The sequence below is a fragment of the Primulina huaijiensis genome, chromosome 16, assembly GCF_012295235.1.
Source record: "Primulina huaijiensis isolate GDHJ02 chromosome 16, ASM1229523v2, whole genome shotgun sequence".
Taxonomy (NCBI): domain Eukaryota; kingdom Viridiplantae; phylum Streptophyta; class Magnoliopsida; order Lamiales; family Gesneriaceae; genus Primulina; species Primulina huaijiensis.
The window spans coordinates 17,744,158-17,770,135 of record NC_133321.1 but is presented as its reverse complement, the minus strand read 5'-3'; the positions used below and the strand labels follow the sequence as shown (position 1 = coordinate 17,770,135).

At 36.2% G+C, this 25,978-nt stretch overlaps 4 protein-coding genes, 1 non-coding gene and 1 pseudogene across 8 annotated transcripts; 1 reads left to right on the top strand and 5 right to left on the bottom strand.

Annotated features, from left to right (window-relative positions):
• Nucleotides 1-2,604: 2,604 nt before the first annotated feature.
• On the bottom strand, nucleotides 2,605-5,440 carry LOC140962136 (uncharacterized). Of its 3 annotated transcripts, none has more exons than XR_012172471.1 (3): nucleotides 5,126-5,440; nucleotides 4,920-5,001; nucleotides 2,605-4,545 (listed from the first exon to the last, which is right to left on the bottom strand). XR_012172471.1 is itself a non-coding variant. In XM_073421012.1 (3 exons), the coding sequence occupies exons 2-3, from the start codon at nucleotides 4,201-4,203 to the stop codon at nucleotides 2,846-2,848; spliced, it is 417 nt and encodes a 138-aa protein (XP_073277113.1). In that variant the 5' UTR covers nucleotides 4,204-4,545; nucleotides 5,126-5,439; the 3' UTR covers nucleotides 2,605-2,845. The 3 variants fall into 3 exon arrangements, 2 of the variants coding, with proteins under 2 accessions (XP_073277113.1, XP_073277111.1); XM_073421012.1 differs by lacking the exon at nucleotides 4,920-5,001 and having other exon boundaries at nucleotides 2,605-2,920; nucleotides 3,862-4,545; nucleotides 5,126-5,439; XM_073421010.1 differs by lacking the exon at nucleotides 4,920-5,001 and having other exon boundaries at nucleotides 2,605-2,941; nucleotides 3,862-4,545; nucleotides 5,126-5,438.
• A 182-nt stretch (nucleotides 5,441-5,622) lies between these two features.
• Nucleotides 5,623-5,695, bottom strand: TRNAA-AGC (transfer RNA alanine (anticodon AGC)). Its single transcript has one exon. It is a non-coding gene; the product is annotated as a tRNA-Ala (tRNA).
• Nucleotides 5,696-8,288: 2,593 nt separating this feature from the next.
• LOC140960928 (cytochrome P450 76A2-like) lies at nucleotides 8,289-10,370 on the bottom strand. Its single transcript, XM_073419250.1, has 2 exons — nucleotides 9,403-10,370; nucleotides 8,289-9,013 (listed from the first exon to the last, which is right to left on the bottom strand). The coding sequence occupies exons 1-2, from the start codon at nucleotides 10,351-10,353 to the stop codon at nucleotides 8,402-8,404; spliced, it is 1,563 nt and encodes a 520-aa protein (XP_073275351.1). The 5' UTR covers nucleotides 10,354-10,370; the 3' UTR covers nucleotides 8,289-8,401.
• A 3,545-nt stretch (nucleotides 10,371-13,915) lies between these two features.
• Nucleotides 13,916-16,077, bottom strand: LOC140962157 (cytochrome P450 76A1-like; annotated as a pseudogene).
• A 2,932-nt stretch (nucleotides 16,078-19,009) lies between these two features.
• On the top strand, nucleotides 19,010-21,345 carry LOC140961840 (leucine-rich repeat receptor-like protein kinase PXC1). The gene is made up of 2 exons (XM_073420575.1): nucleotides 19,010-20,420; nucleotides 20,489-21,345. The coding sequence occupies exons 1-2, from the start codon at nucleotides 19,091-19,093 to the stop codon at nucleotides 21,160-21,162; spliced, it is 2,004 nt and encodes a 667-aa protein (XP_073276676.1). The 5' UTR covers nucleotides 19,010-19,090; the 3' UTR covers nucleotides 21,163-21,345.
• A 1,008-nt stretch (nucleotides 21,346-22,353) lies between these two features.
• Nucleotides 22,354-25,801, bottom strand: LOC140961417 (uncharacterized). Of its 2 annotated transcripts, none has more exons than XM_073419918.1 (7): nucleotides 24,944-25,801; nucleotides 24,327-24,468; nucleotides 24,062-24,115; nucleotides 23,844-23,935; nucleotides 23,321-23,556; nucleotides 23,079-23,228; nucleotides 22,354-22,927 (listed from the first exon to the last, which is right to left on the bottom strand). In XM_073419918.1, the coding sequence occupies exons 1-7, from the start codon at nucleotides 25,564-25,566 to the stop codon at nucleotides 22,830-22,832; spliced, it is 1,395 nt and encodes a 464-aa protein (XP_073276019.1). In that variant the 5' UTR covers nucleotides 25,567-25,801; the 3' UTR covers nucleotides 22,354-22,829. The 2 variants fall into 2 exon arrangements, with proteins under 2 accessions (XP_073276019.1, XP_073276018.1); XM_073419917.1 differs by having other exon boundaries at nucleotides 22,357-22,927; nucleotides 23,058-23,228; nucleotides 24,944-25,791.
• Between the last annotated feature and the right edge of the window lie 177 nt (nucleotides 25,802-25,978).

Genomic DNA, 25,978 nt, shown 5'->3' with positions numbered 1-25,978 from the left:
GTGATAAATTTTTTTTTTTAAAAAAAAAAGACTGACGTTTTACAAAGTGACATAACATTGGATTTAGTACATTAAATTAAGAGGAAATTAATCCTAGTGTGGGAATAGGATGGCACACGTGACACGTTTGGTTAGATTAGTCAACCGGAAAACAGGCTTTTGAAGCGGCGTAGCATTGAAGATACGTTAAGAAGAGACTCACACGTGGGTTTTCACCAGCCAGACAGGTCAGCTATTGTTTATTTCTTATTGGTAAATAAATTCAACAATATGGAGTGTTAATGGACCGGAAAAATCGGTTGATTTTGGTCAAATTTCATTGTTAAAAGTAACTGTTAAAACATATTTGATCATATTGAAATATACAAAATGTTTCACCAATGTAATTTTGTTAACCCTCTTAGGGGTAGGTTCAACGAGCGCAACAGTGCGATGAAGCGTGTGTGTCTCTACACCTGTGTGGGTTACTTGCGTTAGGGGCAAGGAAAAAGCAATCGGAAAGATCAGTGTCCGATGAATAATCGTGTTGGTATCAACATTAGATCAATCTAACTGTTAAAAATTTAAAATAAATCAAAAATAAAAATAAATGGTTGACATGATCTGGACGTTGAAGATCAACAGAAAAATAAAAATAAAACTGAATGGTTCAGATGATCTGGTAGTTGCAGATCAACGGCTTCATCTACCCAGGATTTAAATTTTTTAAAAATATTTAAAACTCATTAAAATATAAATATTAGAAAAAAAAATCCGATTTATGAAGAAAAATCATTGAAGGTCATATTTTGAAAATACAACCATACTCCTATAAATTGACATCATTTATACATTTAAAAAACCAAAAGAAATAAAAGTAAGAGAAACACGGTGCTATGAAAAAGAATATATATGTGAAGATTGCCCTAGCAGAAGTATATTTTTATAATTATTTGTAATTTTTAATATGTTTATTTTTTTTTTCTAATTATGTCTAATTTTTTAATTATGTTTTAAATATTTTGTTTTTTTGAATATAAAATTATTAAATTGAATAAAAAAGTTTTTAAATTAAAAATATTAATATTTCAACAAAATTTTTACATCACTTCTCACCATTATAAAAATATACAAAAGTTATAAGAATGATATCAGCATAAGATCAAATTATCAAAGTCTCATCAATGATCTTAACTGTCCCTAAAGGAGGGGAAGGATGATGTACTACTTTCTTTAGGTCTGCTCATTAATTCTAAAAAAGAAAAAAACGGTCGTTAATTTGTTATGTGCTATATAAATTATTTTAAAATATATTTCCATGCACTAGTGTCGTCTCATAGATATTACTAAAATTATATGAGTACGTCTCTTGTGAGACGGTCTCACGAATCTTTATCTGTGAGACATGTCAACCATACCGATATTCACAATAAAAAATAATACTCTTAACATAAAAAATAATATTTTTTCATGGATGACCCAAATAAGAGATATGTCTCACAAAATACGATCCATGAGACCGTTTCAAAGAAGTTTTTTGTCAAATTATATTTGTCACTTTTGTGAAAAGTGATGATTGATGAAGACAAAAAAACGCCAATCATTTGTTTGTTAAAGACAAAATTGATATTTTTAACTTTCTCCAAACAACCAATCGCCATTTTTTTTCTTGAAGAATATATAAAAATGGGAACATTTGATGGTTGTTATAAAAAAAAAAAAAAACAAAAGGTGCCGGTTTCAAAGAAAAGTGCAATTACTATAATATATAATTATAAAAAGTAAGGAACAAAAAACCACAACAAATTTGGTGAGCAAACACGACCATAGATTACAAGATTATTTTTTGGAAGGAAAATTATGACTCTATATTGTTGCATTTCACATGGTCAACGTATTCCTATAGTTATAAATTTGTTGAATCAAAATTAAATAAACAAATGGGATTCCTAAATTGTCACGAAATTCATTAAAATTTAAATGCATGTACCCAGTAAAATTGTAGTATATAAAAAAACTATATAAAAATTATGATTCTAAAATTGTATCCGACATTATCAACGTAACAGAAGGTTACATAAAAAAAATAAGCTGGTCACGTGAGAGCGGTGGTCCTTGTCTCCCAGTCCCAGCCTTGATATCCTCACCCAACTGTTTGAACCGGTCGATCACCACCCCTACCCCACGTGACTCTCGACAAATTCAAAATGATCACTGTACAGAAGAAAGAAAATAATAAAAAGAAAACGAGTAATGAAGCATTGACGAAAAGTGGAGAACTCGGACAAAAAATAGGAACAGATTGGAGAAGATGTTCAAGGAAACTCCACCGTCTAAGTTATACCACAAAAACTACGTTGTGCGAATTTTAATTTTTAAAAATAAGTTGTACGAAAATTTTGATTTATAAGATAGAAATATTCATTTTTGGTGATGCATGCCCAGTAGGGTACAATTTTAACTTCTTATCCATTTTAGTATCAAAATCAGTTCTATAATTATTTATAGATAATAAATTTCAACTCTTTATTTGTCTATTTGAGTGTAAAAAAGGTACGATAACAGTTGACACTTTACGGGTTATATGGATTAAGGTCATCAATCAACACCATGCAAGCATACACATCAAGCAACGCAGTTTCACAATTTCACTATTAAAAGATAATCAAACCTTTCAGTTGTCCACAATATTGATAATACATCAAATATAGTCGATTACTATAATAATACAGAACACAAAGTTTGGCTTCCTTGGACCCTCTTGGATAAATAAGAGAGACAATAATCTGGTGGAATTAGAACAGCGCAAAAATTGCTTGGCGAGATTCTTAAGCGAACCGAATCGTCTGTCGCCAACTAAAATCAATCATGCATAGAAAAGGATAACATCAGAAGAGGCATTGATCTGTGTTCTCCAGCAGCCAAATTCAAGTATCTTTCTCTGCAGAAAAAACCTCCAAACCTGTAGTCAAATATCAATATAAGCAGCTATAGAAAACGGTGTGCACCAGCAGGAATGCCTGACCCTGCAAAACTTGAAACTGTATTAAATGGTATTTATACTAATATATAGATGGCATAAAGGTGTGGAAACTTACCTTGTTATTATATTTTTATTCTCAGAATCACATGTCATATGCAAGATAATGGATGGTAAAGAGAAGAATTTGTTGAACTTCAAGTTAAAAACACAACACTGCTTGAGTGAGAAATGTGAATCATTAATCTACCTTTTACGAGACAAATATAATGCTTTGTTCGTGTGGAAACATGCAGAAAGTGGAAGAAGCACCATAAAATAAGCATATACAATCATGTTTGCAACAAGATAGCAAGATGCTGAAGAAATACTGCTGCTTCCCAGGTTAAATATGACTATTTTGAATGTGAAGGACGCTTTTATGAGTTGAAATGAAAAAAAAAACATATGAATTAGGATATCTTTGAGTTTTTTCCTTCAAAATTAGCAGTTAAAAACTGCTGTGTGACCATACGGTCAAACCTTAAGTGTTATAGTTACTTTCGAAAGAAAACTCCAAATTAAATTTAGGAAATGAAAGATTGTTTTGAGGACAAATCGAGGAGATGATAGAATATTCAAGTTATAGCATCGGGGGGATGGAAACATGTGTTGATAGCTGTTAAACTGGTTTCCTTTTTTAAAGCATACGTGAGTATCTTCGGAGGAGGAAACAGAGAGAACAAAGATTTTGGTTTTCTAGGATACCACAGGAGAATGAACCTTCCTAACCTACACAGTGGAAAATGGGCAGTAAGCCTTTTTTTCTCAAAGCCGCCCATATTTAACAAAAGAAATATCTCCAAACAAATAGCCAAAAGTAGTACGATAAGAAAGAAATGAACAGAGAAAAGAAGACAGACCATGATAGCTGGAATGACATTACAGGTCATAACTTTCACTTCTTTGCTGGGGTGGGTGCAGATTGTTATCGTTGCCCTTCTCATCATTACGCTCATATCTATCACCACTACCATCAAAGTTATTATTGTCATCTCTGACAGATTCTTCCTGCTCTCTTTCCTTGTTCCATTGCTCAATTTTAGCCCTTCTCTCAACACTGCTTTCCCATACTGAACCCTTGTTTCTCCTTCCTTCAGGGCTTCTGCTTCGTCGACTCCTTCGACCAAGACCTCTCCTTCGAGGCCTTCTACCTCTATCATGGTGGCGATGATCACCTCTTCTTTCAGAACCATGCTGCTCATTATAGTGATGATGACGAGGGCACCATTATTTACGTGATTTATGATAGATCCTCTGCAAACAAGTTCACTATCCCCCAAAGAATTTAGAGACCTGACCTCGAATATCTTAGTGTCTTGTCAGCAACCTATCTTTTTAACAGTGAAAATTGTAGACACTAATGAGAAGAACTAGCCTTCATAAGATCTTCCTATGAGATTCTGAAGTGCAGCTTGAGTTTGGTCTTCCTCCCGAAACTGAATGTATACATTGCCTACCATGTGGTCAGCCAAATTATCACAGATGTTTAGGCTCTGGATGTCCCCTTACTTGCTCAGCTCCTGAAACAAATCTTCGTAGAAGTCCTGTTTGTTGGAAATTATCAAATAAGCATATATTCAAGTTCCACACTTTGATGGCTTGTGAAAAGAAAATTGAGACCAGTGAATCAAGTAACCAAAATTATACTTGAATTCCAAATTTAAGACATGGGATTCACGGCAGTGACAGAATGAGTGTGCAAGTGAAAAATCAAATTTAAAAAACATCAAGAAGTGTCACCAAATTATACTCTCAAATTATACTCTCATGGCGAGACACAGCCAATTCAATTATTACCAAATGTGTGGGAACAGCGTGTGGGCAAATTAAAAGGAAAGGCAAATACGACAGCATCTAGAGAGATTTCTCTCGGACAAAACGAGGGTCAGGGGTGTAACGGAGTCGAGCTTGATTTAACCTTGTATTCAGGTCCCACTCCCAACAGCTTACAAGCTAGTTTTTAGTCGATTAGATTCAATATCTAGTAAAATAAGAACATCCTACATTGCATAACAAAAAAAAGATTGCATCAAAAATTTTAATAGCAGAGACAATTAATCATATATGAATTTATGAAGGTTTAGTGGAAGATATAACGGAAACTGAAGGGTAAACTAACGGAACCTCGAAGTGGGACTGGATCTTCTTAGGGTCGATGCTCTGGCCTTGAGGATCGACACCAGGCGTGATCATATCAGGGCGTTGATACATGTTGGAAAGCAGAAGCGTGGGGCTGATGCTGGGCTTCGTCTGCAGACGCGAGCAGCGGTCTCCGTGGCGGCACGCGCCGATCTTGAAGTAGAAGGGACGATTCACCCTATCCTTCTCCGTACCGTAGATGGAAGCCAAGTGCTCCGCCATTACTCTCCAAATTCTTAAGGTAGCTAGCTGTTCGGATTTGTTTTGGGGGGAATGGTGAGAAGTTTTTTCTAAATAAAACAAAATTACTTATGTTGTAATTGTATAAATAAATATATTCATATAAAATTTATCTATAAAAAAATTATTTCCCTCTAAAATTTGAATCATTGTGATAAATAAAGTTAACATTGATAATTTCGAAACTATATTACTTTCTTCCTTCTATTTTGTTTTTACAAAATTTAACTTAGAAAAAAGTTTGGAGATGCGGGGTATCGATCCCCGTACCTCTCGCATGCTAAGCGAGCGCTCTACCATCTGAGCTACATCCCCATTTGATAAATTACTTAGCTTCCATATTTAAATATAAATATTCTAAATTTATTTAATTGACAACAACTATCAAATGGATTCTGATAACGAAATTTAAAATCTTTTCATATGCCAATAATATCGATAACTTCATTAAGATTTGCTTCGAACAAATTCTGTACACATATCATAAGATAAGATTGTAAGTTTTAAAAAAATAGAATATAACATATAAATAACACGATCTACCTAATATTTATACATTTCATAAGTGGAAAAAAAAATCAAGACATCAAACTTAAGCATACATAGTAATAGATTTATTTTATTTTATTTTTTAGAAAAATGTTAGAGGATATGTTTGGAACTTTTCAACACATGTTTCATGATTGAGTATGAACCGATGAAAATATTCTTAATCTAAATTGATCGATTGAGTAAATTTTATATAAGTTGTTGACATAACTCAAATTGATGTAACAATATTTTGGAAGTAAGTGTATATCATAACTGATTATAAGAAAACAAAATGAACATGTGAGTTTGTTTTTAAAAGTTTGATGACCAAATCCCTCTGTGTTTCTCCTTCCTCCATTTTCGGAAGGTTACACTAGAAGTTTTTTATTTATACAAATATATTGTACAAACTTATCTTAGTTGATGTCACACTCTCAAATATATAAGACTTGTAACAATCTCAGTCATTTAAGACGACAAACCCTGACACATATACAACCAATGTACTAGAAACAAGTCTGGAGATCAACTCCCACTCCTACGACTGTTGTTTATCATCTACTTAATCGAACTGGTCTCGAGGTTGAGCTAAGGTGCAACAACATGTTGTTGACGTTGGGCAAACACATTGATCATAGATGATCTGAACATATATGTAATATGATTACAAAGTGTGACCATTTGTATGGATGCATCTCTGATCCAGAGTACATACGTCCATTGTGATTTATGAACTAGATCCTTCCAAGGGTTCTCGATCACCTCTTATTTTTTAGGAATTTTTTTATATCAGTATCTTTCAACAGTCATATTCGATATTCTTTAGATTACGTGTCATTATCCATAGAGACAGATGTACTTTGTCTTTAGATGTATCCAGAATAAATGATTTTGTTTGATCTTGAAAATTGGAATCGATTTGTGTCTTAGAATGATATCTTGATTTATTAGTTTTTTTTTTATTTACAGCGAAATTTAATATTATATAAAAAGTCTTTTGATTAAAATTATATAAGTCAAACAAAGGTATATTCCAATCATAAATATTTATTTTCCAAATAAAATTCATAATAAAATTTTTATTATAACATACGATACGTTGATTATCCTTTAATTGGTACATTCGATTTTGTTGACTGTAACCAAGTAATATTCAGTTTAATTACATACTCAACTAATTAATTAAAAATACATATTGCATTACGACGAGTTTGAATTAAAAATTAAACAAATTTATGCTCAATTAAAGGCGTACCCTATGCCTTTCAATTTATTTTATAAATAAATCACGAATAGCATGCAAATTTTAATATTTTATAAATATTTTAAACTAATCAAAAATCTTAAAATTTCAGACTCTAAAATTCCACCCAAAATAAATATCAAAATAGTTTTTTTAATGTTTTTATTAAAGCATTATATTTATGTGTACTGTAAATTTTTACCCAAATTTCATCTCACATCGTATCGTATTTTATGTATTGTCTGATTTTGAAATAAAACACCAAATTAATGAAATGACCAATAAAAGAAATTATTTTTATTGTAAATGAAAATCACGGTGAATTATATACTTTAGATAATACATGGAAAATTAATAATTTTTTCTTTAATTTTAATGAGATACAAATCTTTTTATTAAATAAAATTGTATTTTTATAATAGACCGAAATGAATGGTGTTTGGGTCATATGATTCCGAAATACAAAAGAGACAAAAATAAAATAATAATAATAAAAAAGATAATTGGTTCTCTCTAGTAAATATTAACAAATAAAACGCATGACAGAATAAGTACATGTACTAACTTCTAGTTTTTAAAATACTAGATTTATTATATACTTCTTATAGAATCCTTTCATTAGACGACATCCATGCATGACCTGTGCCTGCATTCACTACAAAAAAAATTTTTAATTTGCGACGGAACCGTCGCTAATGCTAAAACCGTCGGTAATTTGATTAACGACGAAACTTAAAGTCGTCCCTAACTTAAAGCCGTCACTAAAATAACCGTCGCAATATGGATATTTATGAAAACACATATATATTTTTTTAAAACATTAATCTAGTAATTGATATTTTATTTATATTTATTTTTCAACGGAAAAATTGTAATTTTTATTAAGTAGAGAAATGTTCAATCACAATAATTCCAACCAAATAGGAAAATCCTCATACTCCAAGTAAACGGAAAGAGGACGAATAAGCAAAACAAGCAATATTGTGAACATCCAAATTTGTCGTTCCTAGTTCATCTAACGTGTTGCATCCATAAGTTTGTGAAATAGCTTAATTGATCCGAACTCCTATGCAACGAAGATGCTCAATCCCTGTAGAATGTAGAATGTAGAATGATTTAAGTATAAATAACGTAGAAAGTATAAATACCGCTCAATTCAATCAAATGAAAGTACATTTTGGCATAGGACACCAAAGAAGACAAATTCATATCAGAGAGATACGTTATTGATTACTTTAGCTCGGGCATCATATCGAGCATTTCGTAGGCATGGCTTCCAGCGGCACCAATTTCCGGACAGTCACCCCCATCCTCTCTCTCGAGTCCACCAATCCTTTCCGACCAATCTCATTAACTTCCCAGTCAAACTCATGGAGCAAAGAACCCAACACAAGGTGAAGCATTCGGTGAGCCAGAGGAATCCCGGCACACATCCTCCTGCCAGCGCCGAAAGGAATCAGCTCGTAATGCTGCCCTTTGTAATCAATCTTCGAGCCTAAAAATCTTTCCGGTTTGAAAGATAAAGGGTCATCCCAGCAAGCCGGGTCCCTTCCGATCGCCCAAGTGTTCACGAAAACTTGCGTGTTTTTGGGAATTTTGTATCCCATGAAGTTGGCATTTTGAATTGCTTTTCGAGGAACCAGGAATGGAATCGGAGGATGTAGTCTGAGAGTTTCCTTTATCACAGCTTGCAAGTATGGTAGATTTTCGATGTGATTCTCGTCAAATTTGTTGCTCTTTCCGACTACCTGGGCGAGTTCGTTTTTGGCCTTCGTCATTACCTCCGGGTGGCTGAGCAGCTCGACCATGGCCCACTCGGTGCTGCTGCTTGTTGTTTCTGAACCGGCCAGAAACACCTCCTGGGAAAATCAAACCAAATTAGTAAATGACAAGGCGCATTGAATCTATGGACATTTTCAGTTTCTTTCGAAATAAAATGAATTTGAATCGGCAATAAGACTTAATAAATTTGCAATTTTAGACTCCATTTTGATGATGTCTTTGTAAACATTTGAAAGATATTGTTCTGTATGGTTCGGAAAGAAATAAATAAGCAGGTTTTAATTTAAAAAAGGTCGGGTACGTTGTTAAGGAAACCTTGTATCTCTTGTTCATTAGGTTTGAACTTGAAATCTTGATCAATAAAGATGGAACGTGTATATAAAGTAAACCTCCATTCGATTTAAAAGTGGCAAATCAATCGACTTATTAAAATAACTGAATAGCCATGAAAGATGATTGCGTTTACCATGATCATTATATTTAAGTCGTGGTCTGAAATCTTATCACCCCCATTCCCTTCACTTGCCAGCAACACTTCCAGAAAATCCTTATTCCCTTTTGCAACGTTTTGCTCCTTCAACCTCTCCGCCACGAATTGCCCCACAATCTTCATTGTCCTCCCCATCCCTTCCTCAGCTTTTCGCCTCAGACCCTGCGGATCCAGACGTTTCAGCCATGGAAACAGATCAACGATGTTCGGATGCCCCGACCACTCCATCAACTCAATCATGGCCGAAAAAAACTCGGACCCTTCCGCCGATTCAGGGCTCACCAGATCACGGGACAGCATTAAATTCCCCAGCATGTTGAAAGAAGCCAAGAACACATACCGCGCCACGTGTATCCCAGCAGGGGAGACTGTGCTGTCGACGGTGGCTTCTTTTCCAATCCATTCCACCATTTCTGCAATGCACCGCCTCCGGATAGCGGTGGTCTCGTTGATCTTTTTCTGAACCAACATTTCAACAGTCATCACACGCTTCATCACCCGCCAGTATTGGCCGTATGGGGCGAGGGAGACAGCCGCCTTGTTGAAGTCATGAACCTTCATCACCTCCGTGATCGTTCGCTCTGCGAAGTTCGCATCGTGATTCTTGAACAATTCCGTCGCGGCTTCGGCGGTGAGCAGCACCATTGTGTTGATAGAGCCGATCCTTAGCCAGACAACTGGGCCATAATCTTTCCGTAGCCCAGCTAGAGTTTTGTGCGGCATGGAACCGAGGTCGAACATGTTTCCGAACACTGGCCATCCCGGTGGACCTGGCGGCAGACTCCCGGTAGCGGATCTCCGCTGCTGGCGGCGGAGGAAGAGAATAGATACGGCAACGAGAAGGCAAGAATAGACGATGGTCAACTCCCACTGCATGTTTACGAGTCTTTCTTTACTTCTCACTCGTAAATCTCCCAAATTTATCATATAGGCGTTGCGGTGAGAAGATTCTCTTGTCCACTTTTGATTGAACCTGTCGTATTTAATACTTTCTGATTTCACAAACTTCGATGGGAAAATAAATTAATTATTTAATTATCATTCTTAATTTTTTATATATTATATGCAATATATATCAAAATAACTATTATTAATTACCTAACTAATTACTTATCGATCGTTTGTTTTTAATTTTAATAATTTAGTCATAAATTTCGTGTAAGAAAAATGTTGAAAAAACATGTATTTAATTAAATATAGGAAAAAGTTTTCATGTTATATCTTCATGAAATGGAATTGTTTGTTTCTTGTTAGTCAACGAAAGAATCTGCATGCTAGAAGATGCCATGTTTGTTGAATCAATTGTCTTTAATAAAACATAATCGAGAACCGGCTTTAGCTCAATGATCTCACCCACCAGCTTAAGCTGACTCTTTCTTCGGGTTCGATCCCCTCCCCAGCATGCGTTGTAATAATAAAAATAATAATAAAATAAAACATAATCAATATATGTTGTTTTCAGATCACGTTCGATCAAGTTATTTTTGATCTTGTTTAATGGTCAATTCCGTTTGATTTGTTTTGACGAACATAACTATTTTTCGAACTCGAGTCAAAACTCAGATCGATAATGTAATGATATTCCTTAATCCATACCATTTACCAAATGGTATGTATATGCATAGATATATGAACAGTTTAAATCTAATTAATATTTTATTCATATATATATGGCAAAAACTTGTGTGAGACGGTCTCACGGGTTGTATTTGTNCAAAATAGTAGGTGTAGTAGCTCATGTTTCTAGATGCTATTCAATGATCATTGGCCGGCCTGCGATGTTCTAATATGACAATTTATAATTGGGGACCAAATAAAAGAAAGAAGAAGAAGCCATTTTTACAGTCGAGCATTTCAATTTGTCGTGATCAATATATGCCAAACCAGTATTGATTAAATAATTTATGATTGATAATTGATAAAAAAAAAAAAAAACTATAATATAAATTGGATTTGAGATTGTGTAACGAAACTACCAAATACCCTTCAATGAGTTGAAGTACCAAAATCGACAGCCGTTCTAGCTTGGTCCATGACGCGCGACCAACTTAATAAATTCTTTTGTCACCATTATATAATATTAAATTCATGTCATATAATAATATTTAAAAAAGCTAGTTTTGTGTAAACTATCATACATAATAGATTAAACTAGTCTTGAAATTTGAAAATTTTATTTGAACGCATAAACAAATAAATTACCTAGTGTTTGCTGAGAAAAATTGTGCGGGCGGTGTCAGACACGAAACCGTGTCAAAGTTGTGAACAATCTGATTTATATGTTCAAACGACGTGAATTCTGATTCAGTTTTTAGTTCTACCTTCTTCTGTTAGCCCCAAAGCTGAGAATTTAAACAAGTCATCTAATGAAATTTGCTGGAAAAATTTATGAAAATCGTCTAATGTACTAGCAAATTTAATTATGCTATTATAAATTGGAACAACTTTTTTACATAACTAAAATTGGAAAAATTAATGAAATATGCTAAAACATGAAGCAAACAAAAGAAAATCTACTGGAAACATACGACATAATTAGGCTAAAATTCATGAAATTGCATAGAGCTTTATTGATTTTGAGTTGATTGTGATGAATCTTTTGAGAGAGTTTTCGAGAGAGTTCCTGAATTTTTTAGATTTTGTGTGAACGAGGCTTATATGTTCAATGTTTGCTTGGTTAACCTTCGAACTTTGTCGATTCAAAAGCCCCTCTCCCTTAAAAACGTTTGCTTTTGTGTCCGGGAGAAGGGCTTTGGAAACTTTTGATGTTCCATGTACCGTCACAGTTCGCCAGGGACCATCATGGGAGGAACAATAAAACGAGGCTTCCTCTCATCTCTTTGATGGTTAATAGGAGATGGTGTTTTCCAAGACAACCTTTTGAATGTCTGTTGGTCAGCTCTTCTTCCATTATTCATTGTCTTAATAGACACACTTCTTTCAAGGTACTACTAGTTCACCTATTTTTTAGCCATGGATCCCCCATAACACCTTGTATTCCTCCATCTATCAAGTGTCTTTCCACTACTATAATGATGATATTTTCTTGGGAACTCTGTGTTCTTTTGTCTTTAAAATTCAAATATCATTTTAGTTGGTACCCAATATGTTTTTATAACACCTCGTGGCCTGATGGATTTGTCTTCAACTGTATTCCTCCTCATTTCTTTAATTAAAACACGCAAATTATAAATTTTATTCACATTCACATTGACTACTGAAAGAAAATGATCTTCATCCACTGTCATTGTCTCCTTTTTCTCAGAGAATTTTGAGACCCTCTTGTTAATTATTTATTGTAAGACATTTTTAAAAGCCCAACAAATACTGATGTTCTGATTGAAAGAGTTGTAATACTTACAATAATATCTACTTGTTACCTCTTCTTTAGTTGGTAACTTGTGATATGTGGAAAATGTTATAACTTTCTCGTGCACTAGGTGGTCAAAGTTTTCTCCCGTATTTGATGCATCAAATGTTTATGACACTTAGACTCGAGGAAATTTTTTTTTTGGGAAGATTCCTAGCTCTCGTTCTATAGTAATGGAACCACACGAGATCCAGAATTTGTTACTTTCGCCAAGGCAAGCCCTTCAACCTCTTGGATGTAAGACCCTACAATAGTTATATTTTTATGATTTTCTTCACACAACTTCTCCTTATACTCTTATACTTTTGCAACAAGTTCGTAAAAATTATGGATTTTCATCCGTTGAAATTTCCTTTTAAGCTCAAAATCAAGCCCTCACTACGAAATTTTTCCATATTCAAACTCAAGAAGAACCACCCTGCACCTACTCCTCACCTTATTAAATCTGCATATGAATTCGCAAATTCCCAGACTTTGGTATTGACCTTGATAATTCTGCTATGCTGATTTCAGAGACAGTTTCAAAAAACTGAGCATGAAAGTGGGGCTCCATGTCATGCCAAGTCATGGTGGAATTTCAGGGCAATAATGCATACCATGTGAAAGCGGTGCTAATCATGGAATTAGAGAAAAACTGTGGGTTGTGATTAGCAAAATTATCCAAATTTGCTAACTCACTGCATTGGATTGTGAACCTCGCTACATGTTCCACACTAGAATGACCATCATCCCCATAAGTACAACGGAAAGTCTGAGATATGATATCCTTGTGGACATATAAGGATTTTGCCGATCAATAAAATCGGGATATGGTTTATGAAACTCTAGTCGGCTGATTGACATCACCCTGAGCCATACTACTCTTGAATAACATCACGTAAAATTTCAAAATCTAAGAGCAGAGTCTGCCTTAACATGTAAGGAGGATACCCTGCCTTAATGCATTAATCCCTGAATCCATAGATTCCAGGTTGCATATTAGGAGAAATCAAAACATAAGTAATTTATTTTTTGTTTTCCATAATAGGCAGGCATATGTCTCTAATTATTGTTGATACGAGTTGGTGAATATATTTATTAACCCCTTGAAATGAAAAGTAATATTTCTTTATTTAATANTTACAGATACGGAACTGGTATGGCCTTCAGTGAAATTCCTTTCCTCAAAGTAAACCCACTCTTTTCGCTCATAGCCATTTCATCAGGCTTCATCCCACCCGCCAACGCCCAATCAAACAAGTGCACCACCGAGCCCGCAACCATTGGCAGCACGCGAGAGGCAAGAGGCATGGCCGGGCACATCCGACGCCTTGACCCGAACGGTATATACTCGAAGTTCTGCCCTTTGTAATCAATCATGCTTGGGTCCAGAAACCTCTCTGGTTTAAACTCCAAAGGGTCTTTCCACGTTTTAGGGTCTCTTCCAATGGGGCCAAACGTTAACGAGAATTTGGGTTTCTTTCGGGATATAGTAGCCTAACATCTTGCATGTATCCATGGCCATGTGGGGGACTAAAAATGGGAGGGGTGGGTGAAGTCTTAGTGTTTCTTTGATGACTGCTTTTAGGTATGGGAGGTGATCTAGGTGTTGTTCTTCGAGCTTTTTGTCAGGTGGTATTAGGGTTCGGAGGTCGATCGGATTGGAGTTTTCGAAGAGTTTGGGAGTTGCGGAGGAGCTCCGCCATGGCCCATTCTAGTGTACTGGTGGTGGTATCTGTCCCCGCCATGAACATTTCCTGTAATGTTTCACAAAGGAAGAAATGAAAAACACGATACAATTTCATCAAATGATAATGCAGTATGATTAGTCTAGATGCCACACACATACACGTATTTATTCAGTACTAGGAATGTTATAGTATTTAGAACTCAGCACCCAGGAAATTGGTCATTTTGATTGGATATGAATATGATCTCTTATATACACAAATTGAGATACTAGCCAATGATCCTTACTTTTCTTAATATATCATAATCGATATCCATTTTACGTTGGACATCCAAACTTGATGTTAGGAGAGGGTTAATTAGTTCTAGAGGCAAAATAGTTTTTTTCCATTCATTATTCAATTTTTAGTTTGATCAACTAAATTTTTATAGTTTGGTTTTAATACTCTAACTTTTAATTTTCGATCATCCCAATCATTTCAATAGCTGACGTGATATCGTAAAATGTAGATTTTTCAAATCCATGTAAGGAGTTAGACATAACAACCGAAAATGAAAAGCTATTGTACCGAAACCCGAACAAGTTAAGGGACAATTTCCTATTATATAGTATGGAAATAAGTAGAAAATGAAAGAAAATTAAGCATTGGAAACGACCGGAAGCTTACCAACACAATAACGTTGATCACTGTTGAAGAAAAACTGGGAGGTCCCTCCGCTCCATCTCCCCTGTATTGCAAAAGCACATCCAAATAATCCATCTTCTTTTCATTATAAATGGTGGTCTCCATTTCTCTCATTCTTTCTTTCAAGAATTCTCCAGCAACATCAAACGCTCTTTTAACGTGAAACTGTGTTTTTCTTCTCACTCCTTGAGGATCAAACCACCTAAACATCGGCAAGAAATCTGAAACGTTTGGTTTCCCTGCAAACTCCATAAATTTTATTGCATAGTAAAAGAATTTGGCCCCCCTTTCTGATTTTGGGTCCAATAAATCCTTTGAGAACATGAGGTTACCGATCAGATTGAAAGCCATCAAGAAAAAGAAATTCCCCACATCAACACCGACACTGTTTGCAGAACCAGTGGAGGATGCTTCTGTTATGAACTCGAGAATTTGACCGATGCACTTAGATCGAACTTCTTGCATGGAATCAAGGCGCGCCGTGGTGAAGAATTCTGATGTGCAGAGCCGCCGCAGCATCCGCCAGTGTGGGCCGTAGCCGTATTGTGGGCGGTGATGAGGGAGTAGGGACCCTTCGTTGCTTATATCGCCTTTCATGGCTTCGTATATCTTTCTTCCAGCCAAAACTGCGTCGTGGTTTTTGAACATTACACGCGCTGCCTCGCTGGAAGAGAGAACCACCGTGCTCATTGAGCCCAGATGGAGAGTCATCACGTCCCCGTATCTGTCAGCTAGTTTAGCAAAGAGTTTATGGGGTGCGCTGGCGTCGCGTGCTAGTTGTAAGATGTTGCCGACCACCGGAAATGGCTGTGGCCCAGGCGACATCCGGCCGAGCTCCTCCAATCGTCGGAGTCTCCGCTCTGTTACCACCGCCCATGCGGCCCATAATAGCAAGGCTAGTGCTAGGCCCGCGATTTTGTAGTCCATCTTAATTTCAATCTAGCCAAATTAAATATATTTTTGCTTTTTAAAAAAACTATATATAAAAAACATTTAAGTTCAATCCAATTTTATGACATCACTTAGTTTTTTCAAAAATACCATATCCATTTAGGCAAGTAATGTTTTTCGTATAATTTACTCATAATTATAATATCTACTTCGGTTTAAAAATTCAAATTTTCACATATTATCTCTACCATTTACATATTTAATATAATTTTATTATCGTTATTCAAATAATAATTAAAAAATATAACAAAATTTTATAAATATCATCTCGATCTTCGATTTATTAATGATTATGATCACTATTCATATATATAATAGTCATTACTTTAAACACACATCGTGTTATTCACTAGTTGAATAAGTCTATTATGATACGGTCTCATGTGGTCATGTAGTGACATAAACATCTTTCAATATAAAAATGTATTAACAGCTAAAAAAAAAAATGTAAATAGCAAGTGTTTTAATTTTTCAAACTATGATGCTTTTGTAAGTGGTCCAAAATACCAATGCCGTGAACGGGAGGGAAATGTAATACTATGAAAATTGATAGAAAATGATCAATTTATTATTATAATTTACAGTTTTATTACTTCATCGATCCCAAATCAAATTATTTTAAAAATGTATGATATTATATATGAAAATATTTTATTTAACTTAAAAATTCTCTTTTCATGTAGAGTGAATGCGACTGCATGCATCAGATTTCGATAGATCTTGATCAACGTCGAAACATCCATGAAATTGTCAATTTTTCATGGACAAATGTATGAAAATGAGTTTGAATATTCAAGGAAATAATATATATCTATCTTTGTGTCGCAACTTCTTAATCTATCATGATAATTTCTTAATTAATTTTATAGGACATTTTATTTTTTAAATGTGATAACGAGCATATTATGTCAGATTACAGTTCTTTTCAGGGTCGACCCTTTAATTTTTTTTGGGCCACCATGTATATATTATTAGTGAGGCTAGCTACTATGTTGTAATAATATAAATCTAGGGCCACGTTTGATATTAAAGATATGATTATTGAATCATCGCTAAATAAGTTATTAAAAAATGATAGTTAAGAAAACGTAATATACGATTGTAAAATAATATTATATTTGATATGATTTTTTATTAATGAAATAAATTAAGGATTATTCCACTTTATGCCTGAAATACACTAGGTCACTCCTAAAATTACAAAATCCTTGGCGCAAAGTAAATTGTTTTTGGTAAAGCAAAAGCGTATTTCTATGATATAAAAATGGGCATATTAAAATATGAATTGTTAGTCCAAGGAGGTATAGGTGGGCTTACTTGACCACATTTAATACCACTTAGTCCTTTGTTTGCAAGATACAATGAGTTTATTAAAAAAAAAACCAAACAAAGATTTGACTCCAAAACCTCGGAATGAGCTAAAATCGCTACTTCTCATTCTTCGTGAGCTAATTCACTCCTCATTAAATCTTACCTTATCCTCTTACCGTACACATCAAAGAGTATAAGATGAAACTGGCCTTTTTGTTGCCTTACTTTTTAATGGCCGAATGCATCAAATTTGCAAGTTGCTTGAAGCCTTGAATGTTAGTGTTAGTTTATAACTCAAGAAGTGTTTCATCCTAAAAAGATTATATTGTCTCTATTTGATAGTGATAATCTCATGAGTTTATAAGCTAAGTGAGACATTTGTAATTTTTCGACTACTTGAACAGCTAACGTCAACGACGACCCACTCTAGATGACTTTCACACATTTTTCAATATTCAGTGCATCATGCACCTTAATCCAAATTAATAAGTATGTTTTTTTTATACAATTATAGACACTGATCCGATGACATCTTTTTCCATGTTGTCTCTTCTACTACGTCGACTCTCAACGAATACATAAATGTTATATTATAAACTAAAGAGTTGTTTCATTTCAAAAAAAAAAACTTATCCATTGATCAGTGGTATAACCTTATTGGTTTATAATTTATTTTTTATTAATTTTATTATTCGACGTTGGAAATAAGAAATTAATTACTAGACATAAAGTACCTTTATATGTTGACAAATCTATTCTTGATATCGTAGAATATATACTCGACATAATAGTTCACTTATTCAGCTGTCCAGCATCCTTGTGGCACGCACGCTTTCTTTTTATACATTGTAAACCCATTTTCCTTAAATAATCTTTCAATTGACGAAGTTATCATTATCCGTCAGTGAATGGGATTTCAAGGATGGGAAACTATCAAATCTCATCTCGTTACAACTTACACACCCAAAAGGATTCTACAGTCAACCCATTACCCAGAAATTGCATAATAAATTTTAGAGAGAAACAGAATCAATTATTGAAAGAAACCCTAAAGTAATATTTTTATGCAACAAATAGGATTTTGGAAAAAACATATCGAAATGATGAGAACTTAAGAAAAAAAAAACTAAGAGACGACCTATTATTAATGTTGATAATAAAAAATCTAACCAAAATAAAGATGTTGAATTTTCCCGCCAGATATTTGTCTCTGAAATCGATATTTTCATCATCGGGTTTGGCGACACAACTTTGTTTGTTTCTTACTTAAAGTAATTGCTTTTCTTTTACAAACTATTGAAAAAAGAAAAGAAAAGAAAAGAATAAAAATTGCGGGTGTAATCTTGAATTGGTAAAAGTGGAGAGATTAGGATTCCCCGAAATATATGTGCGAGAAAACTGAAAAGTAAAAATTCTGCAAATTATCTCGAATGGCGTGCATGAACTTCACCAATCAATCCCACATACCCAATTATTATAATTAAATTTTATCTTCTTTTCCTCCTTTATTAAAAGGAGTGGAGAACAGCAATCATTTGAACAACCAACTCCCTCATCATGCTTCTTGCATCCTTAATCATTTCTCTTGCANACTTTTGAAACTTCAAGTACCCTCCAACAATATTAAGCTCATAACATTATTCTCCCATGCAATCGTCGCTCAATCCAGCATTCACATATGGACCTCTACTTGATTTTTCTCCTCCCACTCCTCCTCCTCCTCCTCGGCGATACCGGTGCCACCGGCGACACCGCCGCCCTTTCCCTCTTCCAGTCCCAAACCGACCTCCACGGAACACTCCTCCCCAACTGGACCACCACCACAACAGCATGCGCGGCCAATTGGACAGGCGTGAAGTGCACCAACGACCGTGTGACCACCCTCTCCCTCCCCTACCTCAACCTCCGCGGCCCCATTGACGCGCTCTCATCATTGGATCAGCTACGTTTCATTGATTTGCGTGGCAACCGCCTAAATGGCACCCTCACTCCGATCTCCCGATGCATTAACCTCAAGCTGATCTACCTCTCTGGAAACGACTTTTCTGGCGAAATACCTCTAGAATTTTGGTCCCTCCACCGGCTCCTTCGCCTTGATCTCTCCAACAACAATCTCCAAGGTTCAATCCCGTCCAACCTCTCCAAATTATCCCGCTTGCTCACTCTTCACCTCCAAAACAATGAGATTTCAGGGACAATCCCAGACTTGCTTGATTCACTTCCACAGCTTAAACAATTGAATCTGTCGAACAATGAACTGTATGGAATGGTTCCAAAGACTTTACAATCAAAATTCGGTGACAAGAGTCTTTTTGGCAATGAAGGGCTCTGTGGGAACAACCCTTTTCCCCAGTGTTCATACACCGGTGGACGACCGGCATCACCACAAACTGTACTGTCAAATCCCAGTTCTCTTCCCTCATCATCAAGTACAACGATTGAAGAGTCATCAAGCAAACATCATAAAAGACTCGGCAATGGAGCAATAATAGCAATAGTGGTGGCAAATTCAGTCCTTTTACTGGTGATAGCGTCTTTTGCGGTGGCATACTGCTGTGGGAAGTACTCGAGAGACTCAAATTCAATAACGGGAAGTGAGGGCGGGAAGAGAAGAAATGGCCACTCGGGAGAAAAGAGAGTCTATGCTAATACCGGAGGAGGAGAAAGTGATGGTACAAATGCCACTGATAAGAGTAGACTAGTGTTTTTTGACAGGAAAAAGCAATTTGAACTTGAGGATTTGCTCCGGGCATCGGCTGAAATGCTTGGTAAAGGGAGTCTGGGGACTGTCTATAAAGCCGTGCTTGATGATGGATGCATCGTGGCTGTCAAAAGGCTCAAGGATGCAAATCCTTGTGCTAGGAAAGAGTTTGAGCAGTACATGGACGTGATTGGAAAGATTAGACATCCTAATATAGTGAGATTTAGAGCTTATTATTATGCAAGGGAAGAGAAGTTGCTTGTTTATGATTATCTGCCTAATGGGAGCTTACATTCACTTCTCCATGGTATGAAATTTGAGAATTTCAATCAATTAATATGTTCTTTTTTCGCGCTGATTTCTTGATGATGACAGGAAACAAAGGACCTGGGAGAATCCCACTGGATTGGACTACAAGAATCAGCTTAATTCTCGGCGCAGCTCGAGGGCTCGCAAGAATTCATGAAGAGTACGCAGCTTCTAGAATTCCTCATGGCAATGTGAAATCATCAAACGTATTACTAGATAAAAATGGAGTTTCTTGCATTTCGGATTTTGGGTTGTCGTTACTTTTGAATCCCGTACATGCCATAGCTAGGTTGGGAGGCTACAAAGCACCAGAGCAAGCAGAAATCAAGAGACTTTCACAAAAGTCCGATGTTTACAGCTTTGGAGTGCTGTTACTAGAAGTACTCACAGGGAAGGTTCCATCACAACATTCTTCCCCTAACCGGGCTAGAGTTAGGGAGGAGGAAACATCAATTGATTTACCGAAATGGGTTCAGTCTGTTGTGCGGGACGAGTGGACGGCAGAAGTGTTCGATCCAGAATTGTTGAGGTACAAGAATATTGAGGAAGAATTGGTGTCGATGCTTCATGTGGCGATGGCTTGTGTGGTACCACAGCCTGAAAAAAGGCCCACAATGACTGAAGCTGTTAAAATGATAGAGGAGATAAGGGTGGAGCAATCTCCTTTAGGGGAAGATTACGATGAATCTCGTACATCACTTTCCCCCTCGCTTCCGACAACGGAAGATGCGTTGGCTTGAATTTGCCTATCTCGGTTTTACCAGTCGTTTCTTAAATGTGCAATGTTTTATTGCAAATTTGTCTTTTTTGTAAGTTTTTTGCCTCGAGGATAAGGGTTCTTGATTCCATGTAGCTTTGTAGGATGTGATTTCCATGTTATTGTCAATATTTGTCAGCGTATTCTGAATGAGATTATAATCTAATGGCGTCCTCCTGCCTACTCTTCATCAAAGATACGAGACTTGTGATCTATCAACTATTTATTATGAGCAGCAAAAATTGTAAAAGATTCAAAATCCTTTTTTTTATTTTGTGTGCGAGACCCCAAGATTTTGATACTGGGTGATAAACCTGAATTTTTAAGAAAATTCACATAAAATAAACTCAATATTTGTAATGGAACTTCACCATCGTACTACGAAAAGAAGGTAAAAACAAGCATAACAACTGCGTCCAACTAAATCATGATCATTAATCATTTCCTTTTCATAATTACCCGACAATGTAATTACTTTATGGATTCATAGAATAAAGTAGGCTATCCATTTGCTGATGCTGCCCCGTCAAAGGTTTGAAATTTACGACAGGCATTTGCGTGATTTCAGGCCTTGACCATTTTTGTTTAAGAAAATATAATTGAAACGATACAAAACAGGAGAGAGACTAGGCAAGACATCCTCGAATGGCTGTACAAATCCATCACAAACAAAAATACAACTGAAATCTACGAAAAACAATACAAGCAATCCATATACAAAGCTAGGCTTAGGTAAGGTTGTCATACGGATCCATTCCTGGTGCTGCGGATTTCGCACTAAAACAAGACACTATGACTCATACATATATATGCACAAAGTACATATATATGTCATATGAGCTCTGAGTGTTGATTTTTAAAAACAATGGACACAAGCCAAGCTGAAGCCCAAGCCCGCTCGATGAAATTTGAGCTCCAAACAAAAATATGAACGATTTCTGCACAATTTGGCTCATTCTCACCTCTAATATTTACTACTGTGACCAACATTCACATATGGCGCATAATTTGTAGCCATATTCTCCAAATAGTTTTGGGGTTTTTATTTTTTCTGTGAGAGTGTTGGGTATTTCGATGCTTAACAATGACAACAACCTGTTTTTTTATATTCAAAGGGTAAAACAACATCGCATGCAATAGGAACAAATGGCGATACTCTCGTACAAACAAAAGAATATGCATCTCCAGTCCTGTATAGAGGACACGAAACTTTTCATTAATTCGAAAAAAAGAATTAACACGTACACATATACGAGGAATGTCCAACCTGGTATCAGAAATACAAACGTTAACCAGGTATCTTTCCTAGAGATACTGTCAAGAACACCATTACAATCAAGATTGCTCAATTTAAGGAAAAACAAAAGATAGAACAACAACAAGGTACACTCTCAAGAAACACCCGAAATCAAGAAGAGGTTCCCTCAAATGCGTTTGAATTATGCAATTTACCCATTAACAGTTGCCTAAGGTATCCAATATGACTTTTTGGAACATCTCCCAAATTCTACATATTACACAAATGATTTCGTCTATATAGGGTCACTTTCGACCCAAACTTTGTTTCAGGAATGTTAGTTGGAGAAAGCATTTCACAGAACAAAGAAGTTCATTCAATCACCGTATGTAACCAGCAGCTGAAAATGAACATTAACTTATGGGTCCAGTTTGACTGATTAGAGTACCGACCTGTTCTCCACATAATGCCCTTGATATATTTCCAGGCTCGTGAAGATTGAAAATGACAACTGCAAAAAATAATTCATTTCGATCAAGAATGAAATAGCCATCTTTAGTAAGTGAATTAAATCAAATGAAAATAAAATTAAAAAGCGACAAATGGAAAAAAGATTAAACACAACACGAGAAGTTGAAGACCTGGAATCATATTCTCCTCACAGAATGTCATGGCCATCATGTCCATAGGAGATGCACCCCTAGAAGCCAAGTCTCTGAAAGAAATGTGCTCGGCTGTAATATTTTCGTTTCTAGAGTCACAAATGTAGACGCCGTCCACGTTTGTACCTTTCAAGACTGCATCAGCATGAACTGAACAAAATCGAGGCAGGATAATCTATATTAAAACAGGCGTAAAACCATTTAATATATCATAACCATGAAGCAAGGTCATGCATACATACTCTCTGAAGCCCGGAGAGCTGCAGCTGTATCGGTGGAAAAAAGTGGATTTCCAGTGCCAGCTCCAATGCCACCAAAAATTACAACTCTTCCTTTTTCAAGATGCCGGATGGCTCGTTGCCTACTATACGGCTCAGCAACCTCAGGCATAGAAAATGCACTCTGCACACGTGTCTGCACCCCTAACTTCTCCAATGCTGACTGGAGCAGTATGGAATTCATCACAGTCGCCATCATTCTTTTTGCAGTAAAAACATGAATGAGAAAAAAATAAACCATTGACAGCTTCACTGAACTTTGAAACAAGTAAAGAAAAACTAAGAATTGAAGACCCCTGATTTTAGCAATATGCGATTACCACCAAACTAAAAGATTACAAAAGGATTTCCAATCGGACCTCTTGGTTAAGTCTCACATCCAATTAAGATTGTCAGTCAGTACAATTATCATCATTATCATCATCTAACAGGATTGGTACTTCATATATACTAAAAACAAATGTTTACTTCATGCCAAGAAACCTACCCAATCTGATATGCAGTACACCTATCCAACCCAGTCGATGTTACCCATGTGTCACCGCAAAAGAAGTTGCGGCCACCAACAACAACGGCCACCTACATGAAAAATTAAAACATAAATAGCTGAAACACCAAAAAAAATTCAAAAATCATAATGACTTGTATAAAGAAAAATGAAGAAGTTGCCGCCACCAACAGCTATTCCTTTCTGCTAACATATACCTCGACACCAACACGGCAAGCGATCAAGACTTCTCTAGCAATCAGCATGGCCACCTATGTATATTATTAAAAAAATAATTAAAACAAGAGAAGGAACTCAGTTTCAAAAATATTTCTACACATCGAATGGCAACAAGAGACTTCAATATAGGAGATAAATAGGACTACTTAAAACGAGGACAAAACTCGTGATGACACAATTAATTGGGGACCGCGTAAATGCACTTGATTGACCAACAAGTCAGAAACAGGGTCGGTAACAAACCTTTGGATCCATATTATTAGGAGCAGTACCAGCGAGAGCAGCGCCACTAACTTTGAACACAACTCTTCGCCACCTAAGACTCGATGATTTTGGCTTCGCGCTCATAACCTGACCACCAGGACTGGTAGATGATGTTCCTAGTCTGCCCATAGACAAGTTCATTTGTCATCATTCCAGAAATATAAATATGACTACATCATGAAGCAACTGGATAGCAAGCCAAACAACATGATGTTCATAGCAGCTGGTACCACAAATCTAAACTAGCCCACGTAGATCACACAAAAAGAAAGAATGATGAAATATACACGAAAACAAAGTTCAAACATCACTTGTGCATCCATAAATTATCAAACAATGTTACTTTCAAAGCACGTATTTGTTCGCGTGAGAATCATGTAGCTTTCACATAATTGAAGTCCGCTCACACAAAAAAAAAATTCACTTTCATGAGCTATTCAGTTGAACCAATAAAAGCTTAGTCACGACTTACAATTACTCTTTCCCATTCCCATTCAATTCAAACAATTGGAACCTTTCCACAACATAAACATGAAACCAATAATTCATCTTTCATTGCAAATAAACAAGAAATCGAGTATTCCAGAGCTTAATACCTTTTGGACTGTCTGATGGAGTAAGAGGATCCACCGGGGGACTTCTCTTCTTCGGCAGCTGCTTTGGCTGCAAGAGAGTTGCCCACGATCTGCTCCATCTGCTTCAACCAAGGCCAGTGACTCACCGATACGCCACCATTGCTCAATCGATGCCTCTCCAATTTGTACCGCTTCTTCAAATTGTCAACCTTGTTCTTACACTGTTCCACAGTCTTCGTTTGCTTCTCGCACCTCTCGCTCACCACCGCAGCCACCTCCTCCCAATCCCTACCTCTCAAGTTCCCTCTATTTAACTGTACAAACTTCTCCGAGTAGGCCTCCAGCAAACAGGCGATCGCGGCGTCACTCCATTCCTCCCGGTCCTTCCTGTAGTCTCCGGCGGCGGAAGCGGATGAATGCGATCTTGTCCTTTTAGACGTAACACCGTGTATATCTTCCCGATCAATGATGCGTTTTCCGGAGACAGAGTTGGGTTCAGGTTCTGAATCGAACGGATCGGAATCATTGTCGTAAGGGCTGATGTTAAAAGGCGGCGTTTGAGCGGTGACGGCGGCGGAGGGCTGGACGGTGTGGGGGGTTTGGTGGTTGTCGAGGATGGAAAAATCGTCGTCACAAGAGGCCATGGACGGCGTCAAGACGGAAACGGAGAGGAACAGACGGACGTGAAAAACAAGACGGCTGGAGATTGCCGCCGTTACAAGGAGTTAGGGTTTGGATGGTTTCGCGGGGCTTGGGGAGAGTGGCGTTACATTTGTGACGAGTCCGTTAGGTAGGCACGTGTTGGAGGGTCACGTGCGTGGGACCCTTAAGTATAAAATACAAGTGGCCCCTTAATTATGTTTTATTGTATTTAATCCCCCAATAGTTTCAAATGTTCAGATTAAGTAAAAAAACAGTGAATCTTTCCATAAATTAATCAAAATATTTGTTTAATTGGTTGGAGGAAAACAATACTAAACGGGTGGTTTTTGTATTTCTAGACATGCAAATGTTTACATCATTTGCCAATTGATATATTGGGCAAACTTGAGATTT

What these genes read in the sequence shown, in the direction of transcription:
- LOC140961840 (XM_073420575.1), top strand. Translation starts at nt 19,091, where the DNA reads ATGGACCTCTACTTGATTTTTCTCCTCCCACTCCTCCTCCTCCTCCTC. An exon ending in CTTACATTCACTTCTCCATG is followed by an intron (nt 20,421 to 20,488) that starts GTATGAAATTTG and finishes TGATGATGACAG; the next exon opens with GAAACAAAGGACCTGGGAGA.
- LOC140961417 (XM_073419917.1), bottom strand. Translation starts at nt 25,566, where the DNA reads ATGGCCTCTTGTGACGACGATTTTTCCATCCTCGACAACCACCAAACC. An exon ending in CTTGCCGTGTTGGTGTCGAG is followed by an intron (nt 23,936 to 24,061) that starts GTATATGTTAGC and finishes TTTTTCATGTAG; the next exon opens with GTGGCCGTTGTTGTTGGTGG. An exon ending in TGAGGAGAATATGATTCCAG is followed by an intron (nt 22,928 to 23,057) that starts GTCTTCAACTTC and finishes TATTTTTTGCAG; the next exon opens with TTGTCATTTTCAATCTTCAC.
- LOC140962136 (XM_073421010.1), bottom strand. Translation starts at nt 4,203, where the DNA reads ATGAGCAGCATGGTTCTGAAAGAAGAGGTGATCATCGCCACCATGATA. An exon ending in ATGTCATTCCAGCTATCATG is followed by an intron (nt 2,942 to 3,861) that starts GTCTGTCTTCTT and finishes ATTTGACTACAG; the next exon opens with GTTTGGAGGTTTTTTCTGCA.
- LOC140960928 (XM_073419250.1), bottom strand. Translation starts at nt 10,353, where the DNA reads ATGATAAATTTGGGAGATTTACGAGTGAGAAGTAAAGAAAGACTCGTA. An exon ending in ACTTAAATATAATGATCATG is followed by an intron (nt 9,014 to 9,402) that starts GTAAACGCAATC and finishes TGATTTTCCCAG; the next exon opens with GAGGTGTTTCTGGCCGGTTC.